Source organism: Aspergillus ibericus (genome assembly GCF_003184845.1).
Source record: "Aspergillus ibericus CBS 121593 unplaced genomic scaffold BO80scaffold_51, whole genome shotgun sequence".
In the NCBI taxonomy this organism is placed as follows: Eukaryota; Fungi; Ascomycota; class Eurotiomycetes; order Eurotiales; family Aspergillaceae; genus Aspergillus; species Aspergillus ibericus.
The window spans coordinates 12,073-30,051 of record NW_020292149.1 but is presented as its reverse complement, the minus strand read 5'-3'; the positions used below and the strand labels follow the sequence as shown (position 1 = coordinate 30,051).

Here is a 17,979-nt window from a genome sequence, read left to right as displayed (position 1 = left end):
CAACTTAAGCACAGAAACATTGTGCCAGTCGTATAGAAGCATGCCATCTCCCAGCATTCCATGAATAGATAGCAGTATCCATTGTTGATGATGGTCGATTCAAGTTGAGGAAAGGAAAAGATATGCAGACCCACTTGTGCACTTCAGATCAGGTGATGTGTCAACTGGCAAGCATCTACGGGTTTCCGTGATTCCGAACAACTTCCGTTGGACGTCGGACAGAACAACAGTCAATCACCTTACCACGCCAAGTCGCCTCTACATTTGCTGAATGATACGAAAGCATCCAAAAGACGCAGTTACCCACAGTCGAAGGGGTAACAAGCGATCTGATGACGGTGATGATAACCCCGATCAACCCAGTCCGAAACGGCAGAGCAGGGGTAGATATGTGTCCAAGGCATGGTATGTTAAGACACGCTTTTAGCTCTTGCATTATTGCTAATTTGATCTTGGCTAACTTAGCGTACAATGTCGTCACCGAAAAGTCAAAGTGAGAAATTCTTGCACTATTTCAGCTCCCGAGTTGCTTGCTAAGTACCGAAGTAGTGTGATGGACGCCTGCCTTGTCAGCCGTGTATCCTGAGCGGACGCCAATGTTCCCAGAATGCGGTTGATTTGCGTCGCCGAAAGCCTGATACGGACGAGGTGCTTCGAAATTATAATAGAGATTCAACGGCCGCAGAAGCGAATGATAGCATGGAAGAATCTCAGTTTGTCTCCCTGTCACCACATGCATCGCTGAAAGGATTCCAACTGATACACGCAGGGTGACACGGAAAGAACTATTGACAAAACTACATCAAGTCGAGCGACAGTTGCAGCTTATACTTACGGCTGTGTATTCTGCCTCGGAAGGGGCTGACGATCAAAGAACAGATGCCTCCCCTGAAGGAGCATCTATTGCAAACGACGCTGTAGCAGCTTCTAAACAAAAGATGCCTGTCCCGGCGGAGTTGAATTCCTTTTCCGGCGAGACATCCATTCGACATGCCCTGGACCAGGTTGCAGGGCGCTTGGAGGCGATACAAAGCCACCATAGCACTGCTGTGGTGGATTCTCGAATTTCAACTCCTGCCTTGACCCCCTCACCTCCTCACGACAGCGGCCCAAAGAGCACAGCAGATTATATTCGCTGTGTTTTTCAGACTTACGACATTGAGCCAGATCAGTCACAGTGGGATCAGGCGTTAGCTGTGTTTTGCACCGAGATCCATATCTTGTATCCGTTTCTTCACCTGCCTACTCTGCGTGCCAACTACGACACGTTGTGGCACGACAAACTTGCTCCTCTGCCTAACGAGCCAAGTTCTTTCAATCGGTTGAAGAATACGAGTGTGGCTCAACTACTTTTATGTATAGCTATCGGTAGGTGTACCGTGTCTCCGAGGGTACAAAACCGAGAAGGACGACACTCGGCTGGTTGGAGCTTATATAGAGCAGCCTCTGAATTACTGGGAGATATTATTGGCTGCTTTGGAAACTGTTCAGATCCACTTGAGCTTCTACAAACATTGGCTTTGATGGTGAGCAGCGGTGTCTTTCGGATAAGAATGATCGCTTACATGCATCTCCCAGACAATCTACCTGTTCCGCCTCGACATTTTTGGAAAGGCTGAGAAACTCCTAGCTCTCGCCATCTCCCATGCACACCATCTGGGATTGCACCGATCCAGGGTTGTGCAGAACATGCCGTCTTTTCATAGTGAGATATCTCGGCGAATCTGGTGGTGTCTTTATGTCCTGGATCGTCGACTGGCTATTGAAACTGGCCATCCTTTCTTAATTCAAGATGTCAACGCTGACACGCCTCTCCCCCAAGAGGTAGACGATGACTACGTCTCTAGAGCCCGAAATCTACCCAGCTTAGATCCAGCTGCAGCCCTTCAAACCAATGCTGGCGATGGTTCCTTCACCCCGATACCCTATTTCAGAGCCATGGTAATTTATTCCAAAGTCCTCGGCAAGGTTTGGGAGGGCATGTATGGGGCTACCAACTTGGGGCCAGTTCCGAATTACCCTCTCCGCGAGCACCTTGAAACCCTGCTTTTCCGGGCGCAGAAAGATATTAGGCAGGAATTTGCTCATCCTCAATACGGCAAACCCGTGGCGCATCACCAAGCGCCATGGTGGCTAGTTAAGCAGCAAGCACTCATGCGGACTGTATGCCTCCTTCTCGGTAACTTTATACCTCTTACTGACAATATTAGCGGTGGTTATCACTTCGGCTTCTGATTCGCAAACCCATGCTTCAAGCTTCGGTCTCTCCCAGCACGTCTACGCTTGACACGTTCGAAAATGAAGTGACGTGCATGCAGATTGCTGATACCTTGATCGAAGAGTTTGCCCAGATCCCCGAGGAGAAAGCTGTATACACTTTTCCATTCATACACTACTTGATTGGCGCTACAATAGTGTCTCTGGGACTGATCTTGAAAGAGTCCACGTTCAAATCTGCGTATGGCAGAGCCACGCTGCACGCGGTCCAATTGTTGGAGTCTTACTGCAGTAAGACATGGGTGTCTGGAAAGTTAATACGGATTGTCTCCCGGTTGAAACAGATGGCTAGTCAACTAGAAAGTAGCGAAGGTGTGGAGCGTCCACTATACAAGCATTCCTCTCAGGTTTTCTCGCAGAACCACGCTGCGCAGTCACGGCAAACGGACCTCACTAAACTTCCTATGATATATCCAGATCGAGCTCCCTTTTCAAGGCCAAGTGATCACTTGAAAGGGATTCGCGAGCTCAGCGAGAGCACAGATACAGCAGGCCATGGCCCCAATCGTATGCCACCTGTGCAATATCGAGATCTTGCTGATCCGCGGCTACCGCAAGGCTCGCCATACGCTGGCCTTACCAACCTAGTGATGGCCGATTTTGATTTCGAGAGGGACTTTGCTGCAGTCAACATGGGTATACTGCCTGTCGTCTCCAGTATAGCCTGGCCATCCCACTTAGATAGCACGGCGGACGCCGGCTATGCACGCACGAGGCCATTAACACAGGAAGATGAGATGACTCAGTGTGAATCAGGAGTGCCGCCTTCAGATACTATACATCGCGGAAGCACCGAGGAGATGGAATGGTTAGAGGCTCTATTTGGCAACTATCTCAATCCGGACCTTATAATCCGGCAATAACCATACCATCCAGTCAGAGTTTTAGCCATTAATCACATTCCTCATTACCATGCACTGGAGGACTAACATCAATTCTATTGAGCCAAATAGTCCAAATACAACGTTGACCACGCAATGATTAGTGGGTTGAGGCCAAGGCAGTATGCGAAGGAAGAACCCCCGCGTTCTCAAACGACCGGTATGTCTCAATCCAAGTATCACACGTGTTATCGTTCCGGTGCCAGCCATACTTCCTCGCCTTGTTGATGGACGAGATCGTCAACCACGACTTGCCCGTCGCCCAGTTAAAGAAGCCCCAAGTGCCCCAATCAAACGCCTCAACCTTGCCTCCGTACTTCTGAACCACCCTCTCCCACACCTCCCGCTTATCCTTGGCCCATTCCACCATATCAATCTCGTTACTCAAGGTCTTTGCCTGTCCGGCTGCCTTTTCAAACTTTGGTTCTGGTACCTGCGCAAGTCAGCTCCCCACCTATATCTCACCAGTCAATACAATCCTAGGGGATGCAACATACCTCCACCCCAAAATACCTCGCCACATCCTGCCACATATACTTCCACACAAACACATCCCCATTGACATGATTAAACGCCTCATCCTTACAATGTTCCTGCGACGCAGCCCACACCGTCAGATCGGCCAAACTTGGTGCGTACGAGTTATCATCGATCGAGTTCCAAAAGTACTCATTTCCGGGGAACATTGCGGGCTGGTCAAGTTCCCGACAGATCAACATGTATATGGCGATGGTCAGGGCTTCGGACATTCCGTTTGCTATACCGAACGTTAGCCGAATATTCGACCCCTCCTCCTCCCTATCGAGGGGAAAGGGGGAAGGGGGTGGGGGATCTCACCATGCGGCGCAAACCCATTAATGGCATTCGGCCGAATGACATTCCACGACCAGACCTTCCGTCGACTTTGGACCTCTTTCAAATAATCCTCTTGGTTATAATAGAAGTTATATCCCTGGTCGTCGTATCGCGCGAAGGTCTCCTCGAGGGGAACTTTGACCGGGCCAAGGTGCACGCCGTAGTACTATCAACATCCACCACCCCGTTAGCATAACCCTCACCCAAAATACCCCCTATATTCAAAACCAACCCCCCCAACCAAGAAAAAAAAACATACCTTCCCCCCCGTCTGCAAACAAACCCTCTCCAAAGCCGGACACACCGCATCCAGCGCATCCAGAAAATTCCTAAACAGGGGGACATTTTTCTCCCTGAGAATGCGGAAATCGTCGTCGTGGACGTACGAGGTGAAGAAGGCGTGGGTGACGGGGGCGCAGATACGTTGCAGCTTGACGATGATGGTTTCCACGGGGGCGAGGAAGTCCACGGCGATGAATTCGACTCGGGGATCGATCCAGGGGGCTGGGAGGGGGCGGCGGGATGTGATGATGATTTTGCTCCTAGGTGGGTGGGTGGGTGGTTAGGGTTGTTGGGTTGGGGGGAGGGGATTGGGAAGGGAGGAGGGGGGGGGTACCATTCTTCTTTGGGTTGGCGGATTAAGTGCTCGACGATGGCGTAGCCGCTGATGCCGTTGACGCCGGTGACGAAGGCGACTTTTTGGGGGAGGGGGGACATGGTGGTTGGGTGGATTTGGGTTTTGGTGATGGGATGGGTGGTGATGGTGGTGGAAGATGGTCTTTATATAGCTTTGCAGGTTGTCTGTGATGGTAAGCAAGTATAGGATCAGTCGATCTTTGCCTTATTGTGTATATGAAGACATGGTGACCGGATGTCACGGCATCGGAGATAGTTGGAGATTGTTCAGTGGTATTCATGTGGGGGTTTTGCAGCCAGCGTATCTTGTCTCTGGACGCCATTTGATACCCTAGCTGTAATTATCTAATTCTCCTTTATTCAACATTGGTTGACAACCACGTTCGCACCACGCTGAATCAAGACTTAATCCCATCACCGCGGACAGTAATGACTCTGAATCGGATATATCGGCCACCCATCCCCTCACCGTCGATCGTCAGCGACAGTGGATTAAACTTAAGCATAGATTTAGCCTTTACGGACCGTGATAGGAATGTGGCTTGTAGATCAGTGGAGCTGATATTCCCCGAATTTAGGTTTCCGTTGAAGTTCCGTTGGATTTCCGGTATAGTTCCGTTGCAGTTCCGTGATTTCTTTGCTAGGGATTGAGGTACCAGGAGGGGTGGCATGATTGTCATCATGAATAGACGGTCAGATTCATTGTAGATAGTGTATAATAGGGAGTTATACCAGGCACAACTGGTATTCGTTGCTTTGTCGTGAGCATGCACAAGGAATTAGGGCTCGTCACGGTCTGAGGCCTGAGGCTACAGCCATTCGTCTATATCACCAACATTTTAATACTCTTATTAGTACCCTCTAGTAGAAGGAACAGTAAAGAGCCTAGCGGCGTATATTGGATCCTAATCCTCCTGGTAATAGGTTAGAGTGGAGTCCTATACCGTAGATGTCCATAAGTGCACAATTTCTCAGGAATATATATCGACGAACACACAGCCGACTATCTTTTGAACTATTTCCAGCCCATCGATTTTACACACCGATTAAGATGCCATAGCCAACGAAAACCTGTATTAATAGTGAAAGTAACCTTGCTAGGGAACCAGTCTCTGATCTAAACTCAAGTGAACAACAAGGCTGCAGAGGTACTACACATAGAAGTAAGCACTGATGCAGCGTACACTGTAGCCCCCGCTCATTTACACAAAACTGGGGTAGTCTTTCATCAAATGGGGCTGTGGTTTAGTGGTATAATATTCCCTTAGCATGGGAGAGGTCCGGGGTTCGATTCCCCGCAGCTCCATTTTTTGTCTTTTTTCATATTTTATGGTATCCACATACCGGATGTTCTGTCTGCCTCAATGAATCAACTTGCTGCACACTAGCTGGATGCAGCTAGGTCTCTTTTGACACGTCTCCTTTTGCCCTGCCGTATAATATCGGTTATGGGCAGCAATCATATCAATAGCATCATTGGTCTAGTGGTAGAATTCATCGTTGCCATCGATGAGGCCCGTGTTCGATTCACGGATGATGCACTTCTTTTTTCCCCTTCTTTTTGTTGATCATACCTCACCTGGCATGTTGCCAGTTCCCTCGTCATCTCTTTTCTCAAAGCGACAGACGGCTTCCTGCATCCCACTCAGGTCGAGATGGACAATCAGTCTAGCTGGATATCCAACAGGACCCGCCTCTTCTACTTTTCAACCGAGCCGAACACTCAAGGATCTCGAATAGCCCACGGCGAATCAACTACTACCAACTACTCCGTAGTATCTACACGATTGTCAACTTGACCAACTTGTGCAGGAGGAAAGCATCTAGGGACCTGTCTGCACCAGATGGAACCTCCATTGAACCCCTGGCGCTAAGTCAGCCCTGTTATCAACCGGTCAAGATCAGATTCTCCTTCGCCCCGCAATATATAAAGTTTGTGGCACTGGTCGTGATGCTGACTTGATTTCATGACACCTCCGATCAGGCCCTCGACGCATTTACGCGCCAAATCTCTCATTCAAATCTAATCGCCTCGATATACCACTGAAAAGACATCAATCGATCAAAATGGGTCAAACCCCCTCTATCCCACAACCCGGCACCAAGATCCAAGTCATCGGCGCGGGTCTCTCCCGCACCGGCACCGCTTCCTTCAGCGCCGCCTTGGACATCCTTCTCGACGGCCCCATCTACCATGGCGGTACGCAAACCACCATTGGACCTCCCGAGGAGATCAAATCATGGATCACGATCCTGAAGCACCTCCAAAGCGAAACGCCCGACGACCGCCAGAAAGCTCTCACCCTCATGGAGCGCCGACTGGACGGATATGCCGCCATCACCGACGCCCCCGGGCAGCCAATTGGTCCCCGAGCTATTGCACCTGTACCCCAACGCGAAGGTTATATGTACGGTCCGCGATCCGGTTAGCGTGGGAGAAGAGTATGACCCACGTCAAGGATCTAGCGCGGTTGTGGTTCCTACGGGCGGTGCTTCTCCCGCTACCGGGTATGAGACATTTCGTGGACTATATCAGCTTGATCACCGTGCAATGGCGGAAAGTATATGGGACGCATGGGAGGCCGGGGCCAGCGTATCACAAGCATATCGCTTGGTTGAAAGAGATTGTTCCGGAGGATCGGCTGGTGTTCGTCGATGTGAAGGATGGTTGGGGACCCCTGTGCAGGGCTCTGGGGAAGGAAGTCCCTAAGGATATACCATTTCCGCGCATCAATGACTCTGAGGCGATCAATCGGACGGCGAAGCAGCATATTCGGCGGGGGTTGATTCGGTGGGTCGGGATACTCGCGGCGGTAGGTGTTGTGTTTGCGGTGTACGTTTTGCGCAGATAGAGGCTATGAAATGGTATGGGCAGTTGGCGTTATAAGAGGTGTTGGAATCAATCTGTGAAGTCGGATTGCTGTACAATGGAAGAGATGTTGGCGATGTGCAGCGATATCCTGTTTAGGCTACAGCAGTGACATCTGAATAGTAGTTGAACCATGCCACGATCATAATCAGGGATCTATCAAAGCAACTAGCTTCGTACTACGCATAATCAGTGAACGTGGCTGGCTTATTCCATTACATTACAATTCCGAACCCGAACACGAACCCGAAGCCGACTGGATCCACTCGTAGATCGGCCTGAGTATGGGTTGCGAAGTGTGGTAGACCACCCCACCCATTGTTTGAATTGAGCTGGCTTAGACTTCCAAATAAAGTGCAGATCATAGCGGGAACTATCCTGTGCATATTAGGTGGTGGGATGCTGCATGGAACCCCTTTCACATGAGAAGCGGCAGGCAGCCGTTTGAAGTACACGGGATTATGCAATAGCTGTGCATCTTTTTACCATCTGACCAATGCATTCAGCCATTGTAATCGACTTGCCACGCCATAGCTTATAAGTCCATTTATCCCCACCTATATTGATTCACACCACATCAGTCCCTACCATCCCAGTCATTACAACCACCCATCTTCGTCTTCACAATGCCACTTCTACCAGAAGCCACCTCCTGCACCGACTCCATTTCGCACAAGAGACATGACGTCTGGGCAGAACTGGTATTCCGAAAGCGCACTGCGAACCGGTACGAGGTCGCGGATTTAACCACCATGACCCCTGATGAATATGGCACGATTGAGCAGGCGAAGAAGGAGAAGCATTTGGTGCTCGTCCACGATATCAGGGGCGAGGAATCTACATACACTCTCGCAAAGAACGGATTCCAGTACAGCCGAGATGCGGTCCCCGAGCTTAGGGATTGCTCGGATGACGCAGAGATCAAGAAACTCCTGGTCGGGAGGTCGGAGGAGCTCGTGCGGAAGATGTGAGATCCGATGACACCATGCGGATCGATATTCGGGGCTAATGGGAGATGGTATAGAACTGGCGCCACTAGAACCCTCACATTTGCGAACCGCATTCGTTGCGTTTCCGTCGATGAGAACAGATTGGCGGCGAGTCAGGCACCGGCCTTGAGTGTGCATTCTGACTTCTCGATCACGGGGGCCTGGCACCAGCTAGAGAGCTTGGTCACGGATCCGACTGAGCTGGAAACCGTGAAGAAAGGTCGCGTCTTGGTGATCAATGTGTGGCGTCCTTTGAAGACGATTCGGAAAGATCCGCTGGCGGTATGTGACTGGTTGTCGGTGGATCTCACACATGACTGGATCTCCACGCGAATGATTTTCCCGCATGGATGGAACGAGCTGGGACATCTGTCCTACGGGGATCAGCAGCGATGGTATTATCTGAGTGGGCAGACCCCGGAGGAGCCCTTGATCTTTAAGCAATTTGATAGCGCGGAGGTCGGAAATGGTGGCATTGCGGTGCCGCATACTGCGTTTGAGGATGTGAAGACGGTTGGATGTGAACCTCGGGTGAGTATTGAGATTAAGATGTTTGCTTTTGTTCCGGGTGCTTGATGTAGTTGGTCTATCTATTGATTCTCTGATGGATTTGATCTCAAGTGCATGATTTTGTTTCAAAGTAGTACATGTAGTGAGTTGAAACGAAAGCTTGTTTTATTTTCAGTCACTTGACGAGAATTCACTGCGATTTCTGCTTTCAATGGTAAGACCTTCGATGAGTAACAACTGGAGACCTCGTTCTGCTGAAGTAAAGCCATCCTTCATTCAGCAGAAATCTTATTTTGGCAGCATACAATGACAGCGGTGATGACTTTATCAGTGAACAGCACTAGGCAGGATTCAATGACCAGCACGCATACTATAGCTTCAACTCGTATCATCCAATCCAGCTTCATACTCCAACACAAGGAAGCCTAAATGATTATCTTCAAAATTTCTCAAGATAGACCATGGCTAATTGCCGGTGACAATCCTCCAGCGGGTCGGGTTCGGATCCTGAGGTGGGTCTTGCTAGGGTTTTCTGCCCCCTGCGTTGTTCTCCATCCGACAACCTCACCAGCCTCAGCTCCAGTCAAGGTTTCATGGTTGCCTATGGCTGAAAATAGCCACGCGGTGTCTCGACCGCCACGATGAGACGATGGCGATGCTACAGTGGTGTCCGCAGATCAACCAACTGTCTATAACTTGAACCTGATCTGCTACGTTGGTGACATGCCATGCCAAATATCCCCCAGCCGCAAGACTACAACACAATCTTGATTGGATTTGAGCCATTTGTTCTCTTTATCTGCTTGCCACCATGACAGCCTACTATGCCTACACACCAAGCGCCATCCCCGCCATCATTGGAGTTGGCATCTACTGCACACTAGCCGCAACGCATGCCCTGCGCCTGATTTCCACCAGGGCCTGGGACGGAACGTTCATGGTCCTTGGTAGCCTCTGTAAGAATCATACTCTTCTTGTTCTGGCCCACCGCACTAAGATTCCCAGTCCAAGCCATGGGTTGCGGTGCGCGCATCCTCTCCGCCCACGACCAATCCAACCAAGGCGCATGGGCCGCACAATACGTATTCCTGATCTGGGGCCCAGCCCTGATCATGTTCACCGTCAATCTGACGGGCGTGGAGTTCGTCAAGGGTCTCGGGGCCGAGAAGAAAGTGTTCATCAAACCGCGCATCGCCCGACCCCTCTACTTCACCCTCAATGCCATTCTTTTCCTGCTGCTCAGCGTGGGAGTAGTCATGAAAGTCACCGCGACAGCCACGAACAAACTCCAACTGGGAACGACGCTCACAAAAGCCGGCTTCGTGATCCAGTTGCTGTTCTGGGTTTTCATCTTCGTTGAGAATCTGGTCATGACAATCCGGCTGGGTCGCGATCCGACTAAAGAGTGTTTGGAGGTGATTCCGAACTGGAAACGTTGGAACCAGTTGGTGGGGCTGGCGATTTCGATTATTGCGATGGGACATAATGTGGTTCAATTGACGCAGCTGAGTGCGACGTCGGATAACTTTATGAGTGCGACGGAGTGGCCGGCGTATGCGTTTGATATCTATCAGATGGCGGTGGTGTTGGGGGCATGGGCGATCTGGTATTTGCCGGGTCGGTGTCATGAATTGACTGCGAAGCGGAAGAGCTGTTGGGGACCGATGGCCAATGCTGATTATCAGCTTACGGAGTCAGGCAATGTGGATGATCCGGATGGCAGATATAGGGCTTGAGGCTGAGGTGGAGGTGTTGAAGCTTGTTATTGATGACGTTGTTTGCAATGGTATCTATTCGAGATACCACTTCCGGGCAGATCTTGTATTCGTATTTGAGAAATCGAGCAATGATATTCACGAATTCATTTACCACCTTCTACGGCTCAACACTACGTTCTATATAGTTGAAGTCACATTCAACAGCGAAAAGTCATACAAATATTCAAAAAAGGTAGCGCCTTACCAATTTATCAATGTAGGTTAGTAGAACCCAGCAATGCCTCGTCCAGTAATGTGCTGTCTAATCCTCAGGCATCATACGCAAAACTTCCTAGAGTCAAGGGGTATGCTGTTGGCAATCCCACTGCAATCTGAACCCGAGCTACGCGTCTCACTCCACCCGCCGATCATCTCACCGGAACCCTAAACTCGTTCACATTTCATCACGACTGGAGATTGCAACAGGCTCCCATGTTGCCGATCCAGACGAATACCATCAAACCATGGAAGATGATCAGACATCATCATGGACAGCCGGTCGTGCGAGATGGAGAACTCAAGGCAACGAGGTTCCATGGCCTGGACCCGGCGTGCATCTTTCTCCCTACCTCAGCAGACGAGGTGGCTGATGCGGTGTCCGTGTTTACCACCGGCGAAGCGCAGTTTGCTGTGCGCGGAGGCGGACACATGAATGTAGGTCACATACACAGCCCCTGTCCCTCGCTAACAAATCCACCAGGCGTGTCCTCCTAGCCTTCAACAACATGAACGACTACCAAGTCCACCACGACACCATCGACGTCAGCCCCGGCATGACCAAGATCAACAACGTCACGACCTCCAAGCAATAGGCTTCAAGTTTGGATACGCCCAAGCAAATGTTCCGGTACATCCCCTCCCCACCCACCACCCACTAAATACCACCCCCTCTAACCCCAGCAACAACGTAATGTTCGGCATGCACGCCATGTCCCCCGACCCCACCGTCCTCTACACCATGTACCAAGCGTGGAAAACCGCCATCGACCAAATCGCCGACATCGCCGGCCTCTACCCGACCTTCGTGCTGAACATCTCCCCGGGCAGCGCAGCCCGAGTCGCCCAAACCAACGGAATCGGTAACGTCTGGGGTCTAGATGATGAGCCTTTAATTTATGAGCCCATCCTATCCCTATCCCCCTCCCCCCGCCCCATAAACCCACTCCACCATCTAACAAAAATACTACATATAGGGTGGCAATTCAGCACCGGCTGGGTCAACGCCGAAGACGATCTCCGCGTCGAGACATGTATCCGCCAACTGACTGAACATCTCCACGGGATTAATCAGCAAAACGGCCTAGCGAGGGATTTTATCTACATGGGTGATGCGGGCGAATGGCAGGATGCGTTTGCGGGGTTCCCGGCGGAGAATGTGCAGCGCATGAGGGAGATTCGCGGGAGGTATGATCCGTTGGGGACGTTTACGCGGTTGAATTGGGGGGGGGACTTAAACTCGGGGGTTGAGCTTCACAAGGGTGAGTAAGGTTGTGGTGGGGATTCATGCCTTGGGAACCCATCGTGGCCACTGGGTCGGGTATGGTGCTTTTTTATCTGCTAGCTTGAAGAGGATGTGGATAATTTGATCTTAGATTGGATATCTGTCTGTTTTGATACCTCCTCAAGAATAGATCTATCATCTCAGTTGACAGCTTCATACACTGGTACCTAACTAGAGACTATATCTGCGTTATCCAGTAAGCAATATTACTCACCTAGCAGAAGGGGACTTTCCAAGTTATAGGAATCCCTCACTGGTAATTATACCTACCATGCGGCTACCTACCGCCACCGACTGTGTTCATTCACACGGAATGAATATGTTTTGGGAAGATTCCGTGATTAAAGTCTATCTCAATCCATCCACGCACTCCTGTAGCCGGAGATACTTTTGGAAGGTTTACCATAACTGCTGCATTCATAACATTATCACAATCGTCTCTAGTAGATTTCACCTCCTGCTCTAATTCAAATTATGTCTGATCCCCAATCTATTACCAGTACCTCGACACCCATACCAAAGTCATCCTATTCCTCTCAACAATCCCCCGCCAAACCCTGGTATCGATCCCGCACCATCTCCCGAAACTCCGCATGTCTGCGCTTCGGGCTTTGATACCCCCGCTCCAGATGTCGACGACAAATAGCCTGCACATGTTCCTCATCCCGCACTTGAATCTGGCTAGCGTGGGAGGTGCGCGACGATGAGGGAACCCTCTTTCCTGTCGTCTGGTCGGGGGGAGTGAACCTTCTTGTTGAGGGACCGATAGCCCTATTTCCAGGGGGATGGGATGGACCAAGATTGTGTGGGCTGTCGCCCGCGGCGGCTTTGACTCCGTAGGTCACGGAGTTGACGACTAACGCGGTGGCTGTAGATAATACATTAGCAACTTTCTCAATTGGAGAAAGAGAAGAAAGGAAAGAAACAGGGCGGCACAGACTTACTCGTAAACGGGAGCAGAGCAATATGGCCAAAGAACCTCGCCGTGCTGATGCCCACATCCTTGGCTAGATTGCGTTTGTCTTTGGAGTTGTTCCCACTCTCATCCGATGAAGAGCTTGAGTTTGTCTGGGTTAGGTCAGTAAGCTGCGTGACTGTGACATGCTACGCAATGGGGATTACCTTTCGCTGCAGCCCCGGTAACGTACTGATTAAATCCGAGGAGGTAGCGATCCTCTTTGCTGCGTGGGTGACCCCATCCCAGTAATCCCTGGCCGTACCGTGGAGGGCTGCTAGCTTATCGCATTCGATGATGTAGGATCTCCGCTGGATTCTAAGCTCGGTTTAGTGGCCGGTTGTGAGTACCTGGTGGATGCCGTACAGTACGATATCGGATTTCTTGATCCGTCGCTCTTCTAACAACACTGCAGCGGCTTCAGGGGATATGATGATCGATGGCTTATTCCAGATATGATACATGGCGAGATCTTGCTGGGTGATGCTGCATTTTTGAATCGGCGACGGCAGCCAGCGGTAGAATGACTGGATGGTCGTATCGAGGCCATTTTCTTCTATCACGCGATTCCGGACGGCTTGGGTGGATTGTTGAATGTCTGGCCGTAGGCAGAATGCTATGGCCTGGGAGAGGGACTCTGAGGAGAGCATCTTGGCGAGAAGTGGTGCGGCGGCGGCTCCGATTTTGGAGATGGCGATGCCGCGGGATAGCTGTCTTTAAGATCTTAATGGTCTGAGCTTCTAGCATCGGTAGGTGAGACTTACTCTCCTGAGTGCGGGATCACCACACTAGGCGTCCCATGTCGCAAGGCTGAGGCGGTGTCATCTGAGTTTCCATGGTGGACGATGACAGAGACTCTGGGTAATAGCCACTCTGTGGTTTATATTAGATGGGATCCATCAAGGGTTCGCCTTACGCACCATGGGGAATTTTCTCGGCGGAGAAGACATGAGGGTTGTCGAACAGCGGTCCAAGGTCTCGACAGCCTCCGGACAGAATGACACGGAAGCCTTGTTGTAAGACGGTGTCTTGGATTGATTTCGCGAGGATGTCGGGACTTTCCATTCCCTCCCCTCGCAGGTTCAAGTAGATTGGGGATGGGCCTGACTGGACAAAGTTCTCGAGGTCCTTTGCTGGCTTGTAGGGCGCTGGTTCATCCTCGAAAAGATAGCCGGATATTTCTGCCAATGTCAGTATTGGTTACCTAGCATCAGACCAACTGGTATTACCTATCATGCTACTCCAATCCTTTGGCCGTGGAATCAGCACTTCAGAGCAAAGATACGTATGAGGAATCTCCTGATCGACCAGCAATCTTCCCCCAATAGCCGAAGAAATGCCCTGGAAGCCCAAAACCTGTTGCCGAAACCGGTTGATCGGTTCTATGATACTGCAAGAAAACACGATTATCAGGACTGTCGCCCACGTCTCTCGTCTCCCACTTACACGTTTCATATCGACTCCTCAACAAGCGCATAAGAGAGGAGGTTCGACATCCTCTCATCCACCTCTTCACACCCGTCAACCTGAGCCAGCGGATGCGGGAATTCCCGAGTGGAACTCCACAACATCGTCGACATGATATGCAACGGGATCGATAGACGCTGTGCGCAATGTATATGCGCGTGTGCCAACGGACTTGCAATGATCGCATCGGCCAGGAACGGTCGCGGGTCACGCCGGTATGTGGCAATACATGCCCTCCAGCAGCTGTGGTAGCTTTCGAAGAGCGATTGTCGGAGTTGTTGCAGATCTTCACCCCTACTATATGCTGAGTCTGCGCTATGGATGCTCTAGTTGTTCGTCAGTAACCCAAGTTCTGGTGCATACATGCGAGCCTACCATAGGATGGATCAAATCGTGACTAATGGCGAAGAAATCAAGTCCGTGACTCCTGACCGATCGTTCGCATGACGCGTGCGCAGCGATCCGGACTCTATGTGATTCCAAATGGAGCCGTTTTGCGATGAGAATAAAGGGGTCGACATTCTCTACAGACGGTCAGTGGTCTCCCATACTCGAGCTGCGAAGCGGGATCTTATCGTCCGTACCCCCGACCACCATAATCACAATGTCCATCGGCGCAGCCGTGAAGCCAACTGGTATCTCCGGAATCGATGTATCGTTCCCTTGCAGCGACGTCGAGTCGGTTCCAACGTGGACCAGCCGGGGTTGCAATCTCAGTCGCATAAAGGCCTGAATAAATGCAGACGTGCGTGGCCCGAGGCCGATATGAGTGTCGAAAGTTACATTGTCTGACCAGATTTAGCCAATTTCCACCCGAATGACGCATAGTCAAGGAGAGCATACCGTCAGCGCTGGCAACATTGTCCCCTTTGTGAGATTCATTGGTGAAATACGGCGCGAAATCCGGCTCTACCGTCCACAAGGAGACCTCGGAAGAGACAGTCGAGTAGGCCGGGGGCGAGTATGCGGGAGGGGGTTCGGAGATATCGGCTGCATGTTGATTGTCCTGGGGGAATTTCTCTGGTTTGTCGGCCATTCCTGCAGTTAGGGTGTAATGAGGGAAGGTAGTTGCAGACACAAGAGAGAACCAAATTCATCTCTTCACAAAGGTGGAGAAGAACGGCTATTTTAGCCTCGTTGATTGTAATGCTCTGGCCCCTGCAGGGCGAAGAGCTGGTTTCATCAGGCCTCCTTATTCAAGATCGGCAGTGATTGTGGCGCGAACCTTGACCCACAGCCTGGAGCCTAAGACGAGAGGCTTGCGTCTCGTACTGCGTATCTCGATCCTGAATCGGATTGACGGCTGATGGCTGATCAGTGGGTCAGACTATCGGGTTCGTGTTCGGGTTCGGATGTGTCCAACCCTAATCGGGTCCATCCAGACCCAGACATCGCTTGGCTGGGATAAGTGTCAAAGCTTAGCGGCGGCAACAAGATAGAACATCTCAATGGATGAACCAGAGAAAGTTACTGCCTAAACGTGGCTCGCGACATCTAGATGTCATGTTGATGTGCCGGTGCCTAGAATAGACATGAACACGATGCACCGAAAGAATTTTACTTCCAAGTCATCAATCATATATAAATCCAGGGCAGCAGGTTAAACATGAGATTTGCGATTAACTGAATCTCGAGACCGCAATAGACTGCCTACTCATTAGCTACCTTCGTTGCCAACCTCCGCCGCCATGACGACTTCCAGCACCACCTATGTCTTATACGACTATGTCCCGAGTCTCGGAGGTGCAGTGACCTTTGCCATTCTCTTCTCCGCAACTACTGCCGTCCACTTCATCCAACGCATCCGCACCCACGCCAAATACTTCAACCCGTTCATCGTCGGAGGGTTCTGTAAGTCTCGCTGCATGTGCACCTTCCATGAAACGCATCTGACTCAATCCAGTCCAGATCATCGGCTATGCAGCCCGCGCCGACGCCCATTTTCACACCACTTCAACTACCCTCTATGCCGTCCAAACCCTCCTCATCCTGCTGGCACCCACCCTATACGCCGCCTCCATCTACATGGTCCTCGGCCGAATCATCACCTTTCTCCACGCGCAGCATCTCAGCGTCATCCCAGTGCAATGGATGACCAAGATCTTTGTCTCCGGCGATATTCTCTCTTTCCTGCTCCAAGGCGCCGGTAAGCCACCTCACCGTCAAATCACCACTCAAACCTAACAACCACCAGGCGGCGGCATCATGTCCCACGGATCCAGCAACAGTCTGAAAATTGGCCAATGGGTAATCGTGAGCGGCCTCTGCGTGCAACTTCTCTTCTTCGGAGCATTCCTCATCGCCTCCCTCACATTCCACGTCCGGATCAATCACTCTCCCACCGTGGAATCGAAAAAGACCATGCATCGACACCAGAAACCCTGGCCGAGAGATTGGAGGGGTCTACTGGGTGCATGTTATCTCGTCAGCGGGCTGATCCTGGTGCGGTCCGTCTATCGTCTGATTGAGTTTGCGCAGGGGAATAGTGGGTATTTGATTTCGCGTGAGGTGTTTTTGTATGTATTTGATACGGCCATGATGTTTTTGGTGATGGTGGTCATGAATTTGTTTCATCCGTCGGTGGTGCTGTGGAGTGGGGGGGCATGGACGGGAGGAGTCGATGGAGTTGGGGTTGTGAGTGGAGCAGGAGAAATAGGATTGGATCGATGATGGTTCTTATATTGGTTGTATCCTAGAGCTTAAATAGATGTCTGTGTGAAAGGAGATCACGTGATCTCAGACCTAGCCACCTAGTCACCTCCTCCTCGCGTAGTTAGCTAGGCAATACATATATAATATCATTAATATTACTGTCACAGGTTATGAGCCCTCATAGTAATAAATTATTAAATATTTATTTTCCTTATTACTTTTTTATTATTTTTATATATTATTTATTAAATAGCGTCTTCCTTAAGGCTTTTTACATCTTAAATCACTATTATATGTGGTTTTATGGGTAGAAAAGCCTCCGCAGTAATCTATTTAATTTAGTATCTAGATTTAATATTTACTAATTAACTAGACCTCCTACTACACGAGTAGCATGGTTAAACATTTATAATAATACTATTTAAAAACTTATTTAATATTAATGTCTCTAAAGCTATTCCTAAGCTTAAAGGCTAGGCTAACTGGTTATTATAGTAAAGAAACTTATAAAACTACTTATATTTATATAATCTAAACGCGTAGGAGTTATTCTAGAATAAATATATTTTTCTAGAAAAACTAGTTCTTTATCCTGAAGATAAAGATAAAAATATATATATATTAGTTATC

General features: G+C 50.1%; 9 protein-coding genes and 2 non-coding genes across 11 annotated transcripts; 9 read left to right on the top strand and 2 right to left on the bottom strand.

Moving 5' to 3' along the window:
• The first annotated feature begins 228 nt into the window (after positions 1-228).
• BO80DRAFT_505114 (uncharacterized protein) lies at positions 229-3,163 on the top strand. Its single transcript, XM_025724461.1, has 8 exons — positions 229-405; positions 466-493; positions 550-713; positions 770-1,308; positions 1,363-1,368; positions 1,492-1,526; positions 1,579-2,163; positions 2,211-3,163. The coding sequence occupies exons 1-8, from the start codon at positions 272-274 to the stop codon at positions 3,138-3,140; spliced, it is 2,421 nt and encodes an 806-aa protein (XP_025571180.1). The 5' UTR covers positions 229-271; the 3' UTR covers positions 3,141-3,163.
• Positions 3,164-3,231: 68 nt separating this feature from the next.
• BO80DRAFT_468217 (SDR family oxidoreductase) lies at positions 3,232-4,737 on the bottom strand. Its single transcript, XM_025722913.1, has 5 exons — positions 4,630-4,737; positions 4,273-4,555; positions 3,996-4,179; positions 3,656-3,915; positions 3,232-3,591 (listed from the first exon to the last, which is right to left on the bottom strand). Exons 1-5 carry the CDS (start codon positions 4,728-4,730, stop codon positions 3,259-3,261), a joined length of 1,161 nt encoding a protein of 386 aa, XP_025571179.1. The 5' UTR covers positions 4,731-4,737; the 3' UTR covers positions 3,232-3,258.
• Positions 4,738-5,883: 1,146 nt separating this feature from the next.
• On the top strand, positions 5,884-5,955 carry BO80DRAFT_t265. Its single transcript has one exon. It is a non-coding gene; the product is annotated as a tRNA-Ala (tRNA).
• A 164-nt stretch (positions 5,956-6,119) lies between these two features.
• BO80DRAFT_t266 lies at positions 6,120-6,190 on the top strand. Its single transcript has one exon. It is a non-coding gene; the product is annotated as a tRNA-Gly (tRNA).
• A 526-nt stretch (positions 6,191-6,716) lies between these two features.
• Positions 6,717-7,501, top strand: BO80DRAFT_448850 (sulfotransferase family protein; the record flags this gene model as incomplete). The annotated part of the gene is made up of 2 exons (XM_025721703.1): positions 6,717-7,034; positions 7,109-7,501. The coding sequence occupies 2 exons, from the start codon at positions 6,717-6,719 to the stop codon at positions 7,499-7,501; spliced, it is 711 nt and encodes a 236-aa protein (XP_025571178.1).
• A 769-nt stretch (positions 7,502-8,270) lies between these two features.
• BO80DRAFT_365256 (uncharacterized protein) lies at positions 8,271-9,083 on the top strand (the record flags this gene model as incomplete). Its single annotated transcript, XM_025716188.1, has 2 exons — positions 8,271-8,485; positions 8,543-9,083. The coding sequence occupies 2 exons, from the start codon at positions 8,271-8,273 to the stop codon at positions 9,081-9,083; spliced, it is 756 nt and encodes a 251-aa protein (XP_025571177.1).
• Positions 9,084-9,666: 583 nt separating this feature from the next.
• BO80DRAFT_458593 (uncharacterized protein) lies at positions 9,667-10,753 on the top strand (the record flags this gene model as incomplete). Its single annotated transcript, XM_025722293.1, has 3 exons — positions 9,667-9,685; positions 9,836-9,973; positions 10,023-10,753. The coding sequence occupies 3 exons, from the start codon at positions 9,667-9,669 to the stop codon at positions 10,751-10,753; spliced, it is 888 nt and encodes a 295-aa protein (XP_025571176.1).
• A 453-nt stretch (positions 10,754-11,206) lies between these two features.
• Positions 11,207-11,586, top strand: BO80DRAFT_448847 (uncharacterized protein; the record flags this gene model as incomplete). Its single annotated transcript, XM_025721702.1, has 2 exons — positions 11,207-11,397; positions 11,475-11,586. The coding sequence occupies 2 exons, from the start codon at positions 11,207-11,209 to the stop codon at positions 11,584-11,586; spliced, it is 303 nt and encodes a 100-aa protein (XP_025571175.1).
• Positions 11,587-11,702: 116 nt separating this feature from the next.
• BO80DRAFT_448846 (uncharacterized protein) lies at positions 11,703-12,260 on the top strand (the record flags this gene model as incomplete). The annotated part of the gene is made up of 2 exons (XM_025721701.1): positions 11,703-11,853; positions 11,968-12,260. 2 exons carry the CDS (start codon positions 11,703-11,705, stop codon positions 12,258-12,260), a joined length of 444 nt encoding a protein of 147 aa, XP_025571174.1.
• A 551-nt stretch (positions 12,261-12,811) lies between these two features.
• Positions 12,812-15,733, bottom strand: BO80DRAFT_365358 (glycosyltransferase; the record flags this gene model as incomplete). The annotated part of the gene is made up of 11 exons (XM_025716194.1): positions 12,812-13,131; positions 13,220-13,314; positions 13,384-13,548; positions 13,597-13,944; positions 13,995-14,103; positions 14,151-14,333; positions 14,460-14,665; positions 14,692-15,023; positions 15,073-15,221; positions 15,282-15,485; positions 15,541-15,733. 11 exons carry the CDS (start codon positions 15,731-15,733, stop codon positions 12,812-12,814), a joined length of 2,304 nt encoding a protein of 767 aa, XP_025571173.1.
• Positions 15,734-16,385: 652 nt separating this feature from the next.
• BO80DRAFT_505110 (RTA1 domain-containing protein) lies at positions 16,386-17,523 on the top strand (the record flags this gene model as incomplete). The annotated part of the gene is made up of 4 exons (XM_025724460.1): positions 16,386-16,548; positions 16,601-16,843; positions 16,892-17,213; positions 17,517-17,523. The coding sequence occupies 4 exons, from the start codon at positions 16,386-16,388 to the stop codon at positions 17,521-17,523; spliced, it is 735 nt and encodes a 244-aa protein (XP_025571172.1).
• Positions 17,524-17,979: the final 456 nt, after the last annotated feature.

Coding starts and splice junctions, on each gene's coding strand:
- BO80DRAFT_505114 (XM_025724461.1), top strand. CDS start 272: ATGATACGAAAGCATCCAAAAGACGCAGTTACCCACAGTCGAAGGGGT. Junction 714..769: donor GATAGCATGGAAGAATCTCA/GTTTGTCTCCCT, acceptor TGATACACGCAG/GGTGACACGGAAAGAACTAT. Junction 1,527..1,578: donor TACAAACATTGGCTTTGATG/GTGAGCAGCGGT, acceptor TGCATCTCCCAG/ACAATCTACCTGTTCCGCCT.
- BO80DRAFT_468217 (XM_025722913.1), bottom strand. CDS start 4,730: ATGTCCCCCCTCCCCCAAAAAGTCGCCTTCGTCACCGGCGTCAACGGC. Junction 4,556..4,629: donor CGCCAACCCAAAGAAGAATG/GTACCCCCCCCC, acceptor CCACCCACCTAG/GAGCAAAATCATCATCACAT. Junction 3,916..3,995: donor TAATGGGTTTGCGCCGCATG/GTGAGATCCCCC, acceptor CGTTCGGTATAG/CAAACGGAATGTCCGAAGCC.